Here is a 23,496-nt window from a genome sequence, read left to right as displayed (position 1 = left end):
TCAAGATGTCTGAAAAACACTCCCCTTCATTACCCAATTACACTAATACACTCAGTCCTCGTGGTGATTGTGTGGTCTGAATGATAGCCAGCTTGTTGTTTCTTCCTTTAGTCTCACACACACAGTCTATGTCTGGGTGGATAACGCCTCTGTGAATTACGAGCGTCTCTGTAAGTCGGGAAAATGTCTGAGGCTGAAACACAATAATACGTTAATGATCTGGAGAAGATCCAAAGTCTGCACCCCCCCCCCCCCCCTCATTCTTGTGAAACCTTGACTGCAATGAGCCGCAGGGATTTGGCTGAGAACCATCCTTAAGGTTTACTGTAGGAGAGCCTCTTTGGGTGGAGGTGGAAGCCACAGTCACTCATATGAGACATTCCTTGCAGTGAGAGAGCTGTAAACATACACTGGTTAGCCTAGAGGTTCCTCAGGGGGCCCTCTGAGGGATACTAGGTTTGTGCTACTAGTGTGGTCAAAAACAGGAAAATAAAGGTTAAGTGAGCATCTGCAGGGTTCACTTGTCATGAGCTCAATAAATCTGTCATTTTTATTTGAACTTTTCTTGATTTTCATGAACTGAACTTGGTAAAATAATGCTTTGAGTTGCATGTTATAAACGAACTACCATAATAAACCGAACCGACTGTCACCACAACACAATGTTTCAGTGTAAACAAACAATAACGCAGAGAAAAAAGGAACAAAACAAAGAATGTGTTGATATGAAGTTTATTTTAATTCAGTCAGTATTATTGTTAAAAAAAAGCCATGAACTAACTTGGACATCATCTTCATACAATGCCAAACATTGCCATGAAATGATCACTAAAATAATCCGTCCTGCAAAAAACATCCTGCAGAGAAAAACAAGTAAGGCAAAGAGGAATCGTTTCAGCTGGAGTTCAAATCCAAGCAGGCAAAAAAAAAGTGGCCCATTTTTTCTCTCTTTTTTTCTCCTCAGTATAGATGACTGGTTTTAAATTTACATACTGAAAATCCGAACAATGAAAGAAAAAATATTTACAGTTCCTTTGTATCAGATTCCAATGTTGAAGACAGATTTTGTTTGATCTGCACTAATGCACTCCTGGAGCTACAGTAACATATTCGCTACCTCAGGTCAGACTATGAACCAACGAGAAATTAGAAACAGTTTTGTTTTCATATAGTCATAAATATTGTTTGCACTTCATGGTCCCTGGACGTGTCCCTCAAACACGTATGTGGTGTTCACCTTCACTAGTCAGCGCCAGTAAATCCACAGTGTCCAGAATAATGAGCCCCTTTTTGGTTCAAGATGTAGAAGTGGAGCTACAATCAGCATTAAAGAGACAAAACTCTTTTTTAGATGAAAATATTGGCAATGTGGTGATAACAAAAGGCCATCATGACTAAAACAAGCTACATATGGTTTGATATCTTCATGGAACTCAGGTTTAATTCTTCCTGAGAGGTCATAGTTCTGCAGGAATCTCCTTCAGTTTCACTGAGCTAAACCACTTCATTTTAGTCCATCTGCGGCTACAAGACATCGAGTTTGAATATCAGGTAGCTCTACCTGCAATAAAAGTTTTTTGATTTTTTTTTTTAATAAACAGCTCAACAAAAAAACTAAAGCTTACTGATGCTCAGGTTTGGACTACCTTTAGCTTCTGCATAACCCTGTCAAATATTTGAGCCAGAAACACTGGAGCTTCAACACTGTTTACGTGTCTTCATGAGCTAAAAGACAAAATAAAACAAGCTTTTCAGTGTTCGCGTGATAGTTTACCCACGCTACAGTTTTTATCCAACTTCAACTTAAAGCAGCTTGTGACATTTCCCTGCATGCAGAGTCAGCTAGAAGGTCACTTGAGCGGGAGCACATTCTGGATAAGCTCTGATAGAGTGTTTGGCGGCTTCTGTCACTCATCCATCCGCACTTTTGAGAACAAAAACAGTTAACCATGAAAAGATGAATACGGGGGATCTCTGCCGATTTTACTCGAGGGACCTTCATAGAACCGGAGGGAAGAAGTTTAGGGTTAGTCCAACTTCCTTTCTCGTAGAGCAACAAATGACCTTTGTAGGGCACATCCCACGTCTGAGCCCAAGACAGACAGGATAGGCTCCAGCACTCTCACAGCCTTGAACACGATGAAACAGTTGAGGAGAACCAACGGAGGAAAGAACACACGAAGAAGCACATCAGTCCCTGCGCTGAGGACGACAGAGTGAGAGGAAGTGAAGCGGGGTTAGGGGTGAAGGGTCAGGACCAGGGCTTATTTGACAAGCCTCTTGGCCACATCTGCGTAAGCGATTTCGATCTCCTTGTCACTGGGGCAGGTGTTGATAAACTCTTCCCGTGTGTAGGCGTTGTTAAGGTACTTCCAGATGGCCGTCATTTCTTTGGGGATGTCGAAGCCTCTGTATTTTCTGGCCACAACCTGTAGAAATCAAGAAATCAACTGTGATCCACACCAACTCCAGAAGCACTCAGTAAGCACACAGCCAAAGGCATCTGAAAGGTGTCGCACGTTCCATTTATAGGTCAAAGCTGAAGTCATGTTAGGGAAACAACAGAATCCTTTGATTTCATGGTTTGTGCCTCCAGATTAAATGTATTTCATTTCTGCAGGTTTTAAAACATAACTTTTGCTCAAAGCTGAAGAAAACACAGCATTAAATTAATTAGCAGGTCTGGGTTTGAAATAAAAAAAAATATACAAGCGACCTTTATATAAGAAAATCTTTCATTTTCTTTGCTTTAAAAGGTTTCACCTTTATTTAATATACATATTTGGAAAACTGTTTAATGAAAAAACATAATGTCTTCAACTTTTTATAAAAAATGTACACAGAAATTATAAAATTAAGCAAATTCTAGTGTTCTGTTTTTCATTAAAACAATTCCACCTTCACCCAAGCTGAGAGTTTTTAATCTGTTTCATTTGTGCCCTGCAATGAAGTGGTGACCTGATTTATCCCTGATGTAGGAATATGTGGGAATGGAGGTTTAATGAATGGAAAACTATTCCCCAGTCATAGAATGTTTTTGGTTTTTTTGGTTACCCATGGAAACCAGCCCATTGCAGTGCTCCGATGCAGATGCCATCGTCCACCTGCTTCAGGCAGAACACTCCCATGAGAGCAAACATTTTGAGCATCATGTTTGTTGACTTTTACTTTGCTCAACTACGCCCAGACAACACTATTCTATAACAAGATGCTGAGACAATTCTGCTGTCTGGGTTTCTGCTAACTATAAGAACCTATTGGCTCGTGCAGAAATAACCTCATGAGAGTTTATGCTGTCAGGGTGAAGGAAAGTGATCAGTCACTGTTGGGAACAAGAAACGTATCTCAAATATCAAAATACGAGATGATTGCAGATTTTTTGAGATTTCACAGTAAAAAACTTAAACATGTTACAAACACTGTTGTTTTTTTAAAGGAAATGAACTGAAGGTCTCTTTGTCCTCTGGGACTTTATGGAGATCTCCAGATCCTGTGTTCAACTCAACGACAAACAGAAACTGAGGCTGTAAAAAGCACAGTTAAGGTATGACTTACTAGGAAAGCTTTGGCTCTGTAATGTTTGCAGCAAGACAATGCAGAGATTTTGGAACTTAGACGACAGCAATCTTTTAAATGCTGTTATCTGTTGGGGCAGGAATACGCAATTTAAAGAAGCTGAACAAGCTGGTAATGAAGGCTAATCTCATGATGAGGAGAGTCTGGAACGTCTAGTACACAAGAACGTGGAAGATGCAGGGCATCATGTAAAACATTGCTGGTCATCTACACAACTTTCCCTTCTACTTGCAGTAACTAAAAGAAATCTTTTCTGGCCTCAACAGTTCTCTACTGCCAAAGTTTGTCTTAAATTAGGACAAAATCACGACACAAAAAGACAGGGATACCTTCTCAAATAAATACAGTCGCTATTCTAAAGGTTCCTGCAGAAACTGAGAAATGAGAAACTGCCATTTCCACCAAAGGCGTCCACTAAGTAGAATAAATTGAACAAAGCACCTGTAAAAATGCTGTGACTTTGTTATAATCTAACTGTCTCACCTTAACTATGTGGAGCTTAGGCAACAGGTTGCAGTCGGCCAGGGTCATCTCATCTCCGTCCAGGAATTTGCGGCCTGAAACCTTCACGTCCTCTATACTGTTGTGGTCGATCTCGTCCGGAAGCGGGGTGCGGAGATACTCATCTAGCTTCTGCAGGGTCTTCAGGAGCCCACGCTCCAGAGCTGCAGGGGTAATTTTATTTACATGGTTAACCCTGATCAGCCACACGGGGGCAGCATTCCACAATCAAACTGACTGCACCAACATGACCTGATATAAGAAACAAGGCTTTAAACCAGGTAAAGTTAAACATAACCTCTTGCTACTGAAGAAGTCAAATACAATCCCCTACATTCCTCTGAGAAGGAATGCATTTTATTGCAGTGATAGCTTTCCTTGAATCTTACTGCACCCATGTTTGACTCATGACTAAACCCTTCAACTGTGAGAAAGTGTCAACATATAATACTCAATATCACATTTACCAGTTACCTTTGAAAGCAATCATCACTGACCCATGAGCTTCAACTTGTGACTGTTGACACAGTCTGGACTTTCACATCCAGCTTTCAGTTTAATATTGTCTTATGGTGGAGAACAGACAACTACAATCAGATATGAAGTCTTTCAAGGATTTCAACATTGTCATTCCAGAAAAAACATTCCCAAGATTCTTTCAAGACAAAAATTATAGCATAGAACGGGTCTTGTTGTATTACACACGACGTTATCTGGACTTACTGATAATATCCACAGGGTTGTCGTTTCATGAAAACAAACAAAAAGAAGGAAATACATTTTTTCTGGAAAGATCCAGGTGAGACAGCGAGCAAAGGACTGGGCCAGGCTGCAGAACAAAAAGCGCTATGTTCCCAATTCAAGCCATGGTCCACCAATCAGTGCAGGGCTTCCAAGGTTGCATAGCAACCAGAAAGCACTTCCAACAAGTGTTAGTGACACCTATAAAACAAAATGCTCACCCATGTCTGCCTGTAAGAGAGAGTACAAGAAATGTACCTTCATTTGCATCGGGCTTGGAGTTCTTGATGAATGCGGAAAACTTGGCAAAGATGTCCATACCGGCGGTGTTTGACTCGGGGTGTCTTGCACCAAGTTTAATAAACCTGAAAAAAATAACACAAATGAGAGGAAACAATTCATGCTGTAGAAATAAAAGTTGCCATTTGAAAATTCTGGCGTTCTTTAGTTTAAAGGAGAGAAAAGGAAGTCCGATCCATACAGCTGACATTTATTTAAACAAATTCGAAGCTTTACTCCTCTGGTTGGTTATCATCCAAAAGCAAACTGAACACAGTGACGGTAGTGTGTTTGCATTAACGTTTGCACGTGTTTAGAGTCATTGTCAAAATGGTTTGCAAAGAAAAAAAAAACATTTTAGGATTAAAGAAATATATTCCTGAGTAACCTTAGAGACTTTGGCTTTGAAGTGATTCAAGAAACCTCAGCCTCACCAGACATGATGTTTTTAAATGTCTCGTCTTTGGTGAACAGCTGTTGGAAGTCATCATCACATTGATCAGAAGGTACTTACTTGGGTGGGCAGAGGACATCTTCAAGAAACTCCTCAATCTTGTTGACATCAGTTTTGACCTCACCGTTAAAGGTGATGAAGGGCGGGTGTGTGCCAGGAGCCAGGTTCTGGAGGTCTGCAGGCTTCCTGTTAGGATGATTGGATATTAGTTTACCCATAAACACAGACATACATCATAAAGATCCAGCAAATGCATAGCAGCTTATCTAGAGAGGTGCAACAAAAGGGCCACAAGAAGTAACTCAGATGGATTTAAACTGTAGTCCTAAGGAAGTCTATACATTTGAGTGTGAAGTAAAGATAAAGGTTTATTAAACAAAGGTATGAAATCCATAACAAATCAAATAAAAGAGCAAAAAAACTTCAGGACAGTTAAGCATTTAGAGTAAGAGTAAGATTGCAGGACATAAAAAAATAAAATAAAACATATTTTTATTGTAAAGTAAACTAAAACATATATTTAGTTAGTTAAATGTTCCAGATACTGTCCTGTCTATCTGGTTAAAAGTAAACAGCACTAAAATTAAGCTTTTGTAAGCACCAAACGTTATGCTCCAGTTTTAATCCTTTCTAGGGAAAGACGCAAACTAAACACTGAAAAGTAGTATAAAAGTATAAATATTAGTACACCAAAAAGAAGAGAAGCTTTCAGATACTTTCTGGTCAACGTTTACTTATTGATCCTTTTTTTCCCTTTTTGAGTTGTCTCTTTGGGATGAAGCGGGGTCTTCATTTGCCATGGCCTGGGGCACAGAACAGTGTTAGTCTGGCCCTGCTGCACATATGTAGGGTCACAACTGTGTAATCCACTTTTCCTGAGTCATCCAGGGTTTCTCCTTCTACGGGAACAGGTGCTGTGTTTATAACTGTGTTTGTGTCTCCTTTCTGCAGCCTTCAAACCGGCACATTCGGTGCCAGATGGCAGGCAGATGAGGCTGCAGCGCAAACTGAAATTAGCATGTGTTGAATGAGGGGTGCCAACACAACTGAGTACTCAAATTTAGCAAGCAAGCCTTAAAAAAAAGGCAATGCTCCGACAGCAGTTAAGCATTAATGGTGCATTATGAGTAGCAGCAACAGCTAGTGTTGGAAGGAGATGGCTGAATTCTGGGGCTGCCATTTAAGGACACCAGCAGGAGGAAATGACTTCAACCCTTTGGCATGTGAAGGGAAGTGTTACAGTCTGAGTGATAAACCAATGAGTGGGTAGAGTGGATTGAGACTCGGTAGCAAAATATTTTAGTGGCCCTGGAAAAACAGGAAAGAAAATCCCCAAACTTCAAACGGTGAGCCCTGGTTCTCCGGTACATGTCATGCCACAGGACCAGGTTATACAACATCTACCGCTCTTCTGATTAAAGCCATAAATGCAGCAAACACACATCTTCTTTTGCCACACAGATAACCATATTGACTAGATAAAGATGCAGCAAATGACAGGGAATAAATAAAGGTTTCTTGACTTGTCTTTCAGGGACACAGAAATAAAAGACAAAGCGTTTTTGATTTCTTCATCCAAACTTTCTAAGAAAAAAAAAGATTATCAGGAAGATCTGATGTTTTCTTTCCTCTTAACGTAGCAATAGAGGAGACGCCCAGTCATAAAGCATGTAGGCTTACTGCTAAATGTATGAGGCATTTACAATGAGGCAAGAGGAATCTTCTGTCTGAGTAAAAACACACAGAAAAGACCACAGACATCCCTCTGAATATAGAGAAGGGTGGCTGAATGCAGCACTGGCTATGTTAGAGACTTAATAAAGATAAATCACATGTTTGGATTTCTGTAAGTTCACACAAAACAACATTTTTTTTCCTAAAGTCAATCTTCAGAAGATGATTTTTTCTTATCAGAATTGAAACAAAGAATAAAACAGACTAAACATAAGTGGAAAGAGTCTGTTTACTTAAAAGACTTCAAATAATTCCTCCAGACTGGTGTTTATTTTTCTCTGCTGTTCTTTGGTCTAGGATGGGGTCATGGGAAAACCAAAGGGAAGCAGGGAGCGTGCCAGAGGTGGGGCTGCATCAAAGTAGCTACAATTGTTGTGGAAACGCCTAGCATCACTGGCAGAGTGAGGAGGGAGAAACTGATTTCTGATTTTAAAAAAGCAGTTTGTAAGTCAACAAGCAGATTGTTAGAAAACATGGAGAGAAAACTAGATATTCAAAACACAAAGCCTCGCCTCTTAAGGTCCACTGTAGTAACATTGAAGACGACTCCTTTCAGCCACAATATCATGAAGAGCCTCTGAGAGAAGGGGCAGTTCCCGATGCTCTCGCCATCGCTTCCAGCCTAAAATGAAAACAACAAAGGGAGCGGGTTAACTAAAGAGCTGACATTACAACATACATGCATGATGAGTTTTTTTGCTCAAAACTACACATATGTAAACTAACATCACAAGGAATATACCCTGGTAGTTCAAAAGTACACAAGAATTAAAAAAGGTCTGTTTTAGAGAATGGATCTTTGAGAAGTGTTTAAGTAGAAAGGAGAACGTGGAAAATCCAAAATCTTGTCTGACAGGCTTAAACGGATCTGCTTATGCTTCTGAAGAAAACAGCTAAAGTCCCAATCTGATTCAATCCTCTTTTGATCCATTTTCAAACATTCCCAGTGGATAATTTTGATTATGCCATTATTAGCCAAAATCAAAAAACCTGTCTAATGTTCTAGGATATAGCTTCTGCATAGCAGCAGCAGTTCACTAGAAATTCACCTCTGAGTTGTGGGCGGGACTGTTGCCACAGACCCCGCCCTCTTCCCCTCCCTGTTGCTGAGAGCTCAGAGCTGGTGACCCGCTCCGTGTATTTTCTACGTCATAATTAGGCTCTTTTCCAAACAGCATTTTTTCGTCTGCTCCCGATTCACAACATTTTGAATAGAGAAATACTCAGAAATGTAATTTTGAGCTTAATTTTCTTTATATATATCCTCCATCATCTGAAAAATAACACAACATGCTGGTCTTTAAGAAAAACAAGACGCTAAAGGGAAAATAAACAAATACAATTACATTTTAATTTAGTACGCATGAACAACACTAGCTGTTGGTAAATGAACAAAACTACAAAAACGTTTTCATTTTTCACAGCAAACACAAAAATGCGAAACCATATTTCTCCTGCCCTTTCAACACAAACGGACGTTGGGGAGCAACAGACTGTCAAAGACATTTCCTGTTCTCCCTGCAGCAATTCATCTCTTTGTCCTTTGCTTTCCAGGCTTTTCAGTCCTTTGAATAAGTTCTTGATCCTCTCAACAGCAGAATCAACAATGCAGCATCTGCCGTTCACATCACAGCACAAGGAAAACATCTGATTGGTTTACGCATACAAACCTTAACTTTCATTTTTCTCAAACACAACCTATCTTTTTTCACTGAAACCATATCAGATTTTGAGAAAAACACACAAAAATTAGAGTAAGCTTTATTTTTGACTAAATATTGTAGATTATCCAGTAAAGACAACTCACTCCACACTTATGTTTGAGTATATTACACATATGATGAGAACTTTACTATTGTAAAATGTCCATATAGGATCTAATTGCATGTGTTTATCATCATAACAATAAATAATTTGTATATAAGCAGCTTTATTGTGCAAAAAAAAGTATGAGTACTGAAACCGACATTCATCACTGACAGAGGAAAGAGTCTGTATCTGTACACCTGGATAATCAAAGTCTACTATATTATACTATCTTAGTAATCTGTAATATTTGTATTTTAGCAAATTAAATCTTTCATTCTGTGGAACTTTGCTTTTCTTTTTAAATAACTTCTTATTTCTTTAAACAAAATGTAAAAAAAATGACTAAGTGCAGAGACTCTGTAAAACAGTTTAATCTGTCTTCACTGAAGTCATTTCATCCACGTTCTGAACTCTTCAAACACTGAAGACTAAAGTTGCTTTCTTCAATGGGAAAAAATACAATTCTCAATTGTAGCAGGGGTGTTGTTCTCATTCAACACAGTTCACAGACGACACTGACTACAACGATGTTAAGATGTTGTGATAAACATTTGTGTATGAAAGTCGCAGGCTGTGATTCCTCTTCAATGAAGGACCTTGTTCATGAGTGCTCGTGTGGACTAACAGGCTGCTCTGTCTGTCCTCTGAGTGACACCAAGTGAGATGGCTCCGTTTGATCTGTCAGTCGGCTCTCATTGTACTGTCCCCGCTCTCTTCGGCCCTTTGAATCAGTGTCTTCATTGGTCCACACTGCTATTGTTCTTTGAATAAGAGTCTATTTTTATATTATAGGACTCAAAACTGGAATGAAGCTTCAGGGGAACTGTGGTTTGCAGTCAACAGACTGTAAAAAGCACTAGGCAATCCTTCTGGAATCAGAAAACCATCAATGGGATGATTACCCTAAAGCAAAACACCAACAGAGAAGCTTTCAGGTTTGGATTAAGGTTGGTAAGGCTGCACAGCAACTGTTTCCATGGCAATGACCAAAACATATGACAAGGAAAGAGGAGCTTGCACTCTCAATAGTGCAAGCTCCTCTTTCCTCAGCAGTGCAGGTGAACCATCAAAATTAGAGTCTTACTTGGCATGCAGAAAAAATGCAAAGCACCAAACTAAATTTAATTTGGAAGTCAAATAACTTTCTGTTTTGAAAGTTAAGTTCTTCTAAGCTGTGTCAACAATGAGCAACAAGAACCACAAGCAGAATAAATAGGATCTCTAAAGAAATCTGCAGAAAAACTGAAACTTTCAGAGGGAGACTCTAATAAGGCAAACCTTTGCACCGACACATACGTGTAAAAGGAAAAAAAGTCTTCAAGGAAGTCAAGGAGGAAATGAGGGAATTTGAATATTACTAACAGGACAACAAAAGGTAATTGATGCTTTAGGAGAAAGGAAGAGGAACAGGAGAAAGTGTCAGTGGTATATTACTCTGTGGCATATTGCTCATTTCCTCTTCCCCCTCTTCCTGCTTCATCCCTCCACCCCTATCGTGGGGCCCCAGCATGGAGTTGGGTGGGGCTGGTCATTTGGAGAGGAGGGAGCAACTATTCCAGAAATGTCCTGTTATTCCCGACGAAGAGGCTGCTTTGTTTAGTTTAAGAGATGCAGCATTTTTATTGTACAATGTACCTGCTGTAACAAACAGAGGCTGCACTTTAAAATAATTAAGCCTATATTATTCATTAAAATAGTATTTTTAATGAGAGAAAAATAAATAAACTGCATAAAAACTGCAGCTTTGTTGGGATTCAATTATAAATTATATATTAAATATTTAAAAAAAATTATAACCTTGAGGATATTTAGGAACTTCTGAAGTATTCAAACACCATAAATATAGATATCTTCTATATTTTCTTGTATTATATTAAACATATCATCTCTGACAAAAAAGAAAACTACATATCCAAACACCATGCTTTGGATTTCCACTTCTACTGCGTGACATTCAGGATTGAGGCATCTGGAGAACCTCATATAAAGGAACACCACAAAGAGTGTTTTGTTTGTTGAGTCTTGTTCACGTCACCAGTTGCATGGTCTAGGAAATAACACCTCATTGCAAGAAAAGTAACAACAGGAAAACCGTTTTACCAGATCTTTGACATAAAGAAAGTCAGTGCAAAATGTGTGCCTTTTTCAGGAACCAAAGTACAAAAACACAAGTGTTCAATCATGCAAAAATAAAAAGGGCTAAATATTTCGATACCACTTTACCCCAAAAGGATTTGGGAACATTACAAGTGACTAACACTTACACAATCTTTGACTCAGCTTTATCCATACCCTGTGTTTCAATTGGGCATATTAACATCTGATCCACAAGCAACTGGAACAGTTGACTATTGCTAACAGGCTTTATTTAGGCTCAGTGGAGGGGAAGCTAGCAGACACCAGGCACACACAGCTGCAGTGGAAGTTGTGAGTCATGGCACAAGTCAGACGTTATCTAGGAGTTGGCGTTCAGAACACTCAGAACCAACAATAGTACAATGGGATTGGGTCAAACACATCCATCCTCTTTTCAACTCAATTAAGTCAGGACTTTAATCGCTTCCTCTGTGACTTCCTTCATCTAAAAGTTGGGTGATAAATCAGAAAGCATACAAATCTTTTCATGATGGCAGTTTCTGCTATACACCATATTGGTATTCACATTATTTCCCTGTTTATTCAGCATTTCTTGTCTTGATTCAAACATTCCAATGAGAAGTGCTACATAAACGTTTAACAGCCACATAAGCCAATGGACTCCCTTGCCCTCCGTCCCGTGTCCGTGCTGCCAGCAGCATGAATATGAGCTGTGAATGTTGTAACTGCTGACGCCGGCCAACATTCAAGTTCTGCCCTACTGTTATCAATGTTCTTATAAAAAACAGTCTGCTTTGGGCTTTTTCATTGAAGTCGTTACACCTGAGCATATTATATGAATAAGTGAAAGGTTTAAGGGGGGACGAAAAGCACTTCTCATTTATCAGAACAGCATGGAATGTTTTAGAGATTTTTTTAATAAGTACCGGTAGATGACCCAAAAAAACTTGTAAACCAAGAAGAAACAATACATGTAAAGGCTCTTTTATGTCAGGTACTTTCCTGTATATTTACTTTGAGAAAATACTGCCATTTTTATGACGTATGACATAAACTGACTTTGTCCCAAGTTCCATGATTTTTTTTTACAAGCAAAACCTGTTAGACGTTTCTCTTATCACTCCAAGGAGTCCTAAAAAAGCTGACCTTTTCTTTTCTAGCCGAGCAATGTGACACAACGGTTCCACTAGGGACAATAGATCCTGTTCTTGCCAGGCACGGTCCTCTCAGACTCCCTGCTTCTGAACTATTTTTAGCAACATGGAAACTTGTGCCTTCCCCTCCCTAACATACTTCATTTTCTAAATTGGGTGGACCACTCAGAAAGTTCACATCACACTTGACCGAATAAGGGACTGACGATGCTGGAAAAGCTGGAGCTCTTCTTTCCACTCCAGCTCTGACACACAGCAGGAAGGTCTGCTTTTTTAGCTGCAGCCATGGTAACAGACACTTGTAGTAGGGGAGACAGAGTTGGGGATCAAATTGACTATGTTGGGAAATATTAACCTACTTCCAACCTGGTTAATATTAAAGAACAAAATGGAGGTCAGAGATGACTGAAAACCACAAAAACAGGGACAGTATAATACATTTTCATTACTGAAGATGACCTAATGAATTGTGATTTTACCAACTGTCTCCAAGCGAGTCAACAATGAGCTGTTTGCCTTTGCTTGTTTTGTTTTTAAGATACTCAATGCTAAGAACTATGACCAGACTGGCCAAAACTTCTTAACGCTTGGTACCAATCCCATTAAGTGAATGAACAGTCAACTTCTTCAGACTCTGGTAGTGGTCGTCTCGCCCTGGCCACAGTCAGGGAGATGAATGTTCAAAAGAATCCATTTCTGTCGGAACATGGAAACACCATAAAGTTCTTGGTGGGGCTCTGAGTCAGGCTGACATCACCGATGAAAACCTCGACACTTTCATCCAGACAGAAAGCTCCTGTGCTTCACTGTCACATCAGAAGCATTCATTTACATGGTCAATCCCATATATGCATCAACCTAATTATTTATAGAAATGTTTAAATTAAATACAACAAACTATTTACATTTCCTGTCATACCAAGCTAGTAATAATCTGAAGGACAATTTGTTAAAGAGCAAATAGTCGGCTTTATACCAACAATTTACTAGTTGGAAATTTGAAACTTAAAGTCAGTTGACAATATTTACCATAAGAAAAAGAAGATAGGTACTACAAAAATACCTGATGAATTGAGCTGTAAATTATATTGTGTTTTTAAGGATTTAACTGAAATAGTCTGAATAGTATTGTTTTTGGGAGGGGCTGTAAGCTACCAGAAGAAAGTGTATACAGAGGCATGATGGGAAATTGGCTCAGTCTTACTTAAGTCTACTCCATGCCTAAAGTCCAATCCACAACTCAGATACGAATTTCAGAAGAACTCCTGCAGTGCTGCAGAAACTATACCCTTGAAAATTACAGTTTTTTTTATTTTATTTTGCCTAAAAACTTATGATCATAATTAAAAGACCACTGGGAATGTTTTTACGATAGATCAAAAGATGACTGGAGGGACTTTAAACCAGCACATTTCCAGACTTGTGGAAATGTGATGGAACTTTTTGGAATAAACGCCACTTGCCGTGTTTGAGTTGAAAACCCAAGGATACTACACCCCATAGCGAACCATGGAGGTGGAAACATCATGATTTTGGGTTGCTTTTCTGCAAAGACGACAGGATGATGCATCCGAATTAAGGCAAGCATGAATGGGGCCAAGTATGGAGAGAACAATGATCCCAAACACATTGCCTGGGCATCAAAGGAATGGCTACATAAAAAGTATTTGGAGGTTCTAGATGGCCTCAATCCACTAGAGAAATTGGGAAGGAAGTTGAATATTCATGTTGTCCCAAAACATCACAGCTCTTGAGAAGACCATAAAAGTGTGAGCATACCTGCTAAAGACATACAGGAAAACTTTGATATCTGACATTGACAACTGGGATTACATTACAAATTATTGAGAACTTTTGTTATTGACCAAATACTTATTCTGCATAATTACATTCTCCTGGATTCTTTTCTCCATTCTCTCTCTCGCACAGTTGAAGTGTACTATGATAACATTACACACCTCTTTAACCTTTAAGTCAAACAACTAGCAGAATCAGTGACTGACAAATACTTACTGTTATTTGCTCCACTAACCTGTCTGTTATTTTGCTTTTCTGCTTACAAAATCACCAAACATCCCCTCCTCCTTGGTTTGGCAACTGTTTTACACGCTATGAAGGGACACACATGGGCGGAACATTTAAGCCCCGATGGGGCAGAAGTTGTACTATAAATTATCCAGGAACAGAATTTACACGTATGCTTCCACCCTACACCAGGGCTCCAGACTAACTTTTTTCACTAGGAGCACTGTGGCCCCTGAATGAAAATTTTAGGGGCACAACCTGAAAATTTAGGGGCGCATACCGTAAATCAACATGCAAACCAGATCTTCTAATTTCCACTGTATTATAAATACACTAAATAAAATAAATAAAGTAAATAAATACTTTAATTATAGATGCAAAAATTACAATCTGCTTTTTCAAATTCAGTGTCAGATTTTATTCTGCACTTTTGAAGATGCAACAAGAAGGTAAACTGACAGCAGCATCGCTGTCATGACAAAAAAAAAATAGTAAACAATATACCATAAATTTAGAATAAAAAAAGTTTTTAGTAACAAGTGATTACCGTAATAACCTTTCGGTCATTTCACAGTTAAGAACAATACTTAAATGTATGTAAACATTAGGGGATGGAAATTCATGTTGGCGAAACCAAATAGGTGCAGCCAAGATGCACAATAATTTGAGATCACCCAGATGGACGTAACGCTGCACAGATCACCTGGTGTGAGACATATTTTTGTTTTTGCTCTAACATCACCTGTCAATCAAAACCAAAATATCACCAGAAAGGGGCGGAAGCAAGACCCCAACCTGACCAAACACAGCTGGAAATTTAGTACTGAACTGACTGAAAGCTGCCCTACAGACTACAAAACAATGCATTATGGGACATGCGTCCTGATGGGTTTTTGTAGTTCACTGATCAATTAAAATAATTTAAAATACCAACTGATTAAAAAAAGGCTACATACATCACAAAACATTGAAATAATTATAAAAGATGTAATATCACAGATCGTACTTAGGGGGAGAGGCATAATTATTAAATTGAATGTTAAGGACAACTCCAACTTCCTGTTGCAGCTTCGCCTTCATGCCCCCCCCCCCCCCGGGCGCTGGTTCATCTTAAACACGTCTATCGTTGCATTTTCCACACGTGTTTTAAGTGCGTCTAAGACTAAATCGTGTTGTCGCTCACACGTGTTTATGTTCGAGCCCCGTTAGCTGTCACGCATGTAGGTGTGGGACATTTATGCTCCTCAGCTGACCATCTCCCGCGGGAGCGGTGTGCTGTCGTTACAGCCGTGCATGAGAGCCGTGGTTTGCTTCGCGAGTTTGAGACCCCTGCTGTACACTCTGGCACTGGTATACTAGCCGCAGGTCGAAAGAACGAATCAATAGTTCGCTAGCTGTTCATAGCTCAGACGCACATATCAGGTTGTGATGATTTGTCTCCGTTTCCTTCCCACAGACGTTAACGCGCACTCGATTATCTCTAGGCCCCGCCCCTCCACATATTTTAGCCACTTGCAGTGACTTTCCCTATTCTTCTCACACGCATTGGCCGCCTCAGGCATCACTCAATGACATGCGAGTGTGCGCTCGCGTGTGCTCCAGTCTCACGAGTGTGTGTGTGTCTGTCTGCGTGCGTGTTGGCTCGTGTCTCATTGATGATTTCATTGCTCATTTCATTGATCATTGACGGGCCGCTTCCACGTTTAATGAATAAAAAAATACGGAGGTTGGGGGAGGCAAATTTACTGGTCGCGCATGTGCGACTGGATGTAAAATTCAGTCGCACAGTCTCAAATTTTGGTCGCAAAATGCGAGCAAATGGTCGCAGTCTGGAGCCCTGTACACTATAAGGACGTTTCAATATGCCAGATAATGTAGTAACTACTTCTTTCTCTACATTTTATTTTCTGTTTTGTTGGCAGATTACTGTAGCCTCTATAGTAACTGGGAACAAAATGCCTAAGAATATTTACAAAACTGCAAGTTATTAAGTGTTTAATATTGTATTTTCATCAACTGGATTTAAACCACAACGTGATTGCTCAGTAAAAGAAATGACTACCGGTAAGACTGTAACAAAACAAAAATGATAAAAATGCAGATTAAAAACAAAACTCAAGAGCTGTATACTGAAGTCTGTTTATTCACATTGTACTTGCATTTTCATTTTAACTGTCAAACCAGATGGTTTGTGAGTTAACTCAAGAATCCAGCCACCGTTCCAGGTTTTTCTGGGCGTAAAAAATATGTCCTGCCAAGGGAAGACTTATGCTTACACTTACAAACTGATTAAAAGAGGCAGTGATTCACTTGAGTTGGATAGGAAATTTTTGACACATGCAAGTTCTGCTGCTTTGGCATGAATTTTTTAATAGACCGAGTAATGTTTTATTCGTTTTAAAACCAGTATTCAAATGGTAGGTTCATTTTTAAGGATGATGATGTTAATTATATCACACAAGCCCCAGTGGAAACTTAAACATGACAGGCTAACAAAACAACCATTAAGTGACTAACCTCAATAACCTGTAACTGCACTTTAGTTGATGTTAAAAGTAGCAAAATGAACACCTAAATTTAACACATATTCAAGTAAAAGAAAGAGCCCACAGCCTACTTCCTCCTATTAGTCTACAACATCTTTCTCATCTGACTCCTTGTTAATAAATTAAACAGAGGACAATGACTTACATTTTCCCAATTAAGATAATCTGGGTATCTTTAGTTCATAGTTACAGTTTTCTTGGTAAGAGAGCTGGTCACAGATTTAACCAGATTGCTTAATTACATAGAAATTTAGATATTCTAATAAAAGAACAATCATATCAGGTTATTTACATATTGTATGTTGAGTTGTGTCTGGACTTTTGTCAAGTTTAATAGAATTTCTGCCATAACACTTTAAGCCTGCAAGTCTAAGAGTTATTTAATGGTGTTCTGGTTGTCCTAATAAAAACCAGTAAAGAAGACTGAGTACCAGTCTTGCTCATTTCCCCCCCACAAAACTACAGATAAGTGAACAGGTTTTATGCAATGTAAATTAAAGAATTTTTTTAAAAAAAAAGCTTAAACATTTACAAAAAACTACAAATTCTGATGTATTCACACCATTGACTATATATGAAAACTGAACTGAGTGACTCCCCTTTATGTTCCACATAGGAAATACCTGCTGGCTCCAAAATGCCAAAATCCAATAGGTTGTGTCACAATTCCTACCCTACCCCCAACTACTAAAAAAACTATTTAGTGCGGCACTATGTAGTGCCCTGAACTTTAAAAGCAATTCGGACACCATGTTCACTACTTTTTTTAAAACGCTGGATATTATGTCATCGATTTCACAAAGTTAAAATATAATATGAGCGTTTTGCGATGATTTTTTTTGAGTCTACTGTCTTCTGAAGATAAAAGAATTGATGATTTATTTAAAAAATACATTTAAATATATATCTTTGGCAAAAATTGTTCTGATGCAATGCATTGTGGTCTGTATTTGCTGATTTAGTAAACATTGATGCACACTGGTTTTTCACAGAGACTTCAAGGACACTCGATTTGGGAATTGTAGATTTGGACAGCACTACAAAATGGCAAGCGCACTATATAGGGGTTAGGGTGGGAATTCAGATATAGCCATTGACTTTTTTTGAGAAATCAACAGCTGTTACTCGATCATTCTAATTGTCAGAATAACCATTCTTGATCTCCTAACTATTTTAACATGGTCTTGCTAATTCTATATTTTTTTGTGCCAGTTTCTCAAGTTATAAACTGGCCAATCAGATGCCTCAATAAAAGCATGAGGTGCCCTCTGGCCCCCACCTTAAACGTTTGAAAGGTTTGATTGACAGATTCTTCCGAGCCCGCTTTCAATGGAAGGGGTGTGGATTGCCAACAGGCTTGTTCCTGATTGGTGACAGGAGATAACATAGAAACATTAACTCAGACCAACTTGAACCAATCACTGCTTACTGACGTCGCCTGACTCCAAATCACGGCGCCCGTTTTGCAGAAAAATGCAGACTGAATTCACTTCATTTAGTTGGAGCCGGAAATAAGCCATTTTCTATGAGTGATGTCACATTTTCTGGTTCAGTTCTCTTATAAAGTCAGTGGTTCACATCTATCTGAATGGTCACATTTTCCCACTCCACACAGTAATAAATAAAATACTTTATAAATTGCCAGCTGTTTTTTCATTAATCAGTCTTATCTAAAAAAAAATTGACAGAATACTATTGGAGCAGATTTCATTGTTCAAATTATTCCGTAAAATGACACACATCTGCTCCTGTGCAAATATTTAGAATCTTAATTTAATCTTAAGTATGTCTTTAATCTTAAGTATGTCTTTTAACATACTTTCAAAACATTTGATTTTTTTTTTACCATTTTCAACCTTAAATACAAGTTTTCCTATATTAATTGTTATGACATCTGTGAACTGTAAAATGCGGCATCATGGAAATAAATTTTGTATATGTTCTAGAAATCAACATATACAGATACACAATGCTGTATTGAGTAGACCTATTGCCAGAGAGTCATTCAGACACAAAAGAGAGAGCAGGCCAGTTGCTGCCTATTCAAATTAACAGGCCACAAAAAAAAAAAAAAAAAACATAACAGCTAAAGACTTGCTACCCTGCCAACAGAGAAACAAATCATTCATCTTTGTCCCTCATGGGATGCTGACTGCAGCACTAACACGTGTCTGCAGAAAATAGACTGCACTATTGATTTTCCAATTAGAGAAAAACACCTTATTGTTTTAAAGAACACCCAGAGGTAGGCCTGCACAATATACCGCAAATTTATCGTTATCGCAATATCCAGCTCTGCAATATGCATATCGCAAAAGACTGCGAATATCGCAATAAATCGCAAACCCAAAATGTGTTAAAACAATCTTCTAGCAGCTTGAAGCATTTAACGAATCAAATAAATCCCTTTATGCTTTGACCAATCAGATGGACGCCTTCCCATTGTTCACCAATCAGATGGAGGCCTATTATGTTAACCCTGGTCCTGAAGAGCCTCAACCCTGCCTGTTTTCCAGCTCTCCTTAACCAGCTTGCTGTTGATTGGCTGACTCAAGTGATTTCACATCCTGATTGACTGAACACACCTGATTTTGGTTATCATTATCGAGCAGTCTAGGGAGAATTGGAAAACAGACAGGGTTGAGGCTCTTGAGGACCAGGGTTAGCCACCCTGACGTTTGTCCCCCATGTCGATGAGGGTCATTTGGAGTATAATTTTTAAACTGTTGCAATGAAATGGGAATGATGTTTTTGTTTATTTTTCTATTTGTTTATTTACCGCAAATTTATCGTTATCGCAATATTGATCACTAATATCGCATATCGCAAGTTTTCCTCATATCGTGCAGCCCTACCCAGAGGGTATTAATTCAATATTTTAGAGGAACTAAAATATGAGTGGATAAGTCTCATTTGACAGAAATTCGAAGATAAAACCACAATCCAATCTGTCTGAAATACTTTGTCTGAAAGAAAATAGCCAAACTGTGCAAAGCTTCAAAAACCTTGAGAAAATGTCAACAAAAAAGGCTGTTATTGTCGATTAAGATATACCTGAATGAAGGGAAATGAAAATTGTTTAAAAAGTTTAAATTGATAATAGTCTGTCCTGGACAGCTCTACACAGAGATGAATTTTCTAGCTCCTTTAGAAAGCAAGCTTTGGTCCTCGTGGTTTCCATGGCACTGCTCTGACTTAAAAAAGGAGCTTTTACAAACACAGATAGACTCAGGGTCTCCACACATAAAAGCGCTTCTCCAACATCTTGACTGGCTCTTCTGTCACAGCTGGCAGGCAGATTAAAGGCTGGAAGCAGCAAAAGGCTTTCCAGTTCTAGACAACACAAGTGGGCTGCAGCCAACATGTTCAGAAGATATAAAGCCTTTCTTTCTCCTTTTGATTCATCCCGTTAAGTCACATGGTTGTGGAGAATGGCTTGAAAACATGCTTGTGAAGGCACACAACAGACATCCAATACTTTTAATTTCTTTTTTTATTTTAAGATGTTGAGCTTAACAACTAATGACCTACCAGATGATACCTCATTCAAATAATTGCAGGGATCAACATAGACAGAGGACTAAAAACACAAATGCAGCTTTTAAAGCAAAAGGTGAGGTCTTTCGCTTTTGAGTTTATACAACACAAATTGTATTTACAACTCAAAAAAGAAAATTAAACACGTCTTGACTATTGCAGACAGTTTTTTAAGGAAGTGAAAAGCAGGAGGTGCCAACAGCCCCGGCCTCCGTGTTCCACACCTTTGATAAAGGTATTATCTGTTATGCTACAGTGCAGTCTCCTTCTTCCACTTTCGGCTTCTCCCATCAGGGGTCGCCACAGCGAACAAGTCGCATGGTAAATTTGGCAATGTTTTACGCCGGATGCCCTTCCTGACGCAACTTTCTCAAACCGGGCTTGGAACCGGCAGAGGTAGAGAAGGGAACAGGGAGCAACCCGGAGTCGAACCCTGGTTTCACGGACGGAAGGCGCCGCAAACCAGCACGAGCTAAACTGGCTCCCATGCTACAGTGCAGTCAAGAGTCCTTATTAAAGTAAAATGTCCATATAGCAGAGCTATAAACAGCCAATGACTGTCAAGTTTTCATGAGTGATTTTGACAACTGTTGCTATAAACAATAGGGGAAGAAGTCACAAGATTATTGGAGTATATAAAAAAAAAAACACAAAAAAACAGCCTAGCTACCTTAAAGACAAACTCCAATGAAAATTGTGTTGTTTCTGTTTTTATTATGTTTTTGTTACATTATTCTGGTGATGTAGGACATACATAAAGAAAACTAAGCTTAAATTTACACCTCTGAATGTTGTGTATTCAGGAGCGGACAAAAAAAATACAGTTGAAAAAGATTGCTGCTGTGACGTAGAAGCTGCCACAGGTAGGCCACAAGCTCCCTGTTCCGCTCCATTCCGATGCATTCACTTGCAGTCGACAAGATACGTCTTCATTTTCCTTCTTCGAACTGCCATCTGGCTCAAATTCTACATACAGCTGGTTAGCTCCAATATTGCTCACCATTTTTGTTGCTAAATATAAGGATATCGAGAAATGGGAACATTCTTCCTGCTCGCCCACAGCAACGACAGACAACTCAGAGGCAAAGTCCTAACAAACTACTGCTGCTCTGCAGAGACTATGACCTAGAAAACGACAGATTTTTCAATTTTGGCTTAAAACCGAAAAATGCTAATTTAAAAACAACTGCGAACATTTTTACAGTAAATCAAAGGATAATCGGAGTGGGCCTTTAACAGAAAGTTATTTGAATCAGAACAAACAGACTATATGGAAGAGTAATTAGTGAGCTAAACCATGTAGCAGTTTCCTAACTGATTTGACACCACTGTGTGTGAAGAGCACACAGTATTTATTAGCTCTTCAGAGGGCCTGCCTCACAGCAATGTGCCTATAGCAACCTGATATTCTCTCTTGTGACTGCGTTTGAGTCAGCAGAACAAGCGCACCATTAATAATAGATGTAAGACGATGTACAGGACACAAACTAACACAGTCAGGAGTGGGGGGCCATTGGAAAAACAAAAACACAGAGAGAAATTTCTAGATTTGGAGCACAGAGGGAGGAGTCCAATTGGTCTGCCAGACCTCTGGATGATGTAACCCTCTCCTGCTGCTGTGAAAGGTGGGTTAAATAGCTCTTCTGTATACAAAGGCTTCACTTTAGTCGAATACAGTAACAAGCATTACCACATTTTCAGCAAATGCACAAAAAACAAATTTTGTAAATGAATCAGAGTGAAGCATGTGTAAGTCATTTCAGAGCTCCCAGCATTCCCTGCGATCCATACTTAAGTGTTCTGGTCTGTGGGCCCCTATAATCACTGCCACCGACAAACTGGATACAAGACCACAAAGCCTCCTCCTTCTACAGCCCCCCACACAGCCTTTGTCCCTATGTGAGCGCCCCCCCCCCATCCTATGCTATTTTCCCGCCCATCTAGCACACTGCTGAAGAACAACACAAGACATTCACCTTCCTCCAGCATCATGATGGAGGGTGTCTCACCTTAAGTAGCCTCGAATAAATATATGACAAACCTCATGATATTCCAATTACATTTTTTTTGTATCTTTTTACAGTCGTTTTCTTCAGAAACGTTGACTTGATTTCTAGCTTTTTATGCAGGATGTTATGACTAACAATGTAAGTCATTTCGCCCGCATGTCATCCGATCATGCAGCACAACTGCGGGGCTTTTGTTTACGAAGCAGCGGGCAGTTTCTCGGTCTGGTTCGCTCGCCTTAGCCTCATTCTGAGGAGCTGCATCCGCCCTGCAGAGGGGCAGCGCAGCGTCCACATGGCTTCATTTGTTCCAACAGTTACCGACTTTAAACTAAAGACAAGTAGTACAAATACGTAAACGGATAGCGACAGAGGGAGGAAAAACGGCTTTCGGTCCCCCACCGCAGCACTTTTATCCACCGCGCCTTTGCTTTTGTTTCACAAAAACAGAGGAGAATGTACCGCAGCGTGAAGTAGTTTAGCATATTCTCATAGGAAAAGCAAAACTTTAAAAATCTTACCTTAACAAAAAGCTCGATAATGGGTTCGTTGTCCGCCTTTATTCCGTTCTGTGGAACCGACAGCGACATTGTATATGCTACTTTGAAGTTTGTAGGGTGGGAAGAAAAAAACTATTCCGTTTTCTTGCCACCACGCCCGACTAAACACTTCTTTTCTCCAGCAAACTCCTCCTTTCCCCCCGAGTCTCTGGTTTATCTCCCGGTGCGGTGAACACGGCGGAGCGGACGAGGAAGCTCCCGGCTTCTCAGGTGAACGGTTCAACGTTTCTCTACCCGCAGGCTAGCTAAGCTACAAAACCATCGTGGAGGCGCGAGGATGAGTGATGACGTTGGGAAGAAGAAACGGGAATATAAGACCGTGATGTCATCAGCGGCGCGAGGAAACTCATAGAAATGTGGGCGGTACCCCTGAAGGAGTTCTGGAAAACTGGAAAGGAACCCAATTTCAAAGCTGGCAGATTTTCTTTAAATTCTTCCATTATTTGCATTTAGCTTTGTAGTAAAGTTAGTTGACAT

The 23,496-nt window shown here is 39.4% G+C and overlaps 1 protein-coding gene across 1 annotated transcript; it reads right to left on the bottom strand.

Annotated features, from left to right (window-relative positions):
• Window positions 1-716: 716 nt before the first annotated feature.
• clic4 (chloride intracellular channel 4) lies at window positions 717-23,330 on the bottom strand. Its single transcript, XM_004082387.3, has 6 exons — window positions 22,981-23,330; window positions 7,798-7,907; window positions 5,612-5,737; window positions 5,077-5,183; window positions 4,060-4,241; window positions 717-2,429 (listed from the first exon to the last, which is right to left on the bottom strand). The coding sequence occupies exons 1-6, from the start codon at window positions 23,047-23,049 to the stop codon at window positions 2,265-2,267; spliced, it is 759 nt and encodes a 252-aa protein (XP_004082435.1). The 5' UTR covers window positions 23,050-23,330; the 3' UTR covers window positions 717-2,264.
• Window positions 23,331-23,496: the final 166 nt, after the last annotated feature.

Source organism: Oryzias latipes, chromosome 22, assembly GCF_002234675.1.
Source record: "Oryzias latipes chromosome 22, ASM223467v1".
Classification (NCBI taxonomy): Eukaryota; Metazoa; Chordata; class Actinopteri; order Beloniformes; family Adrianichthyidae; genus Oryzias; species Oryzias latipes.
This window is presented reverse-complemented; position numbering and strand designations above follow the sequence as displayed.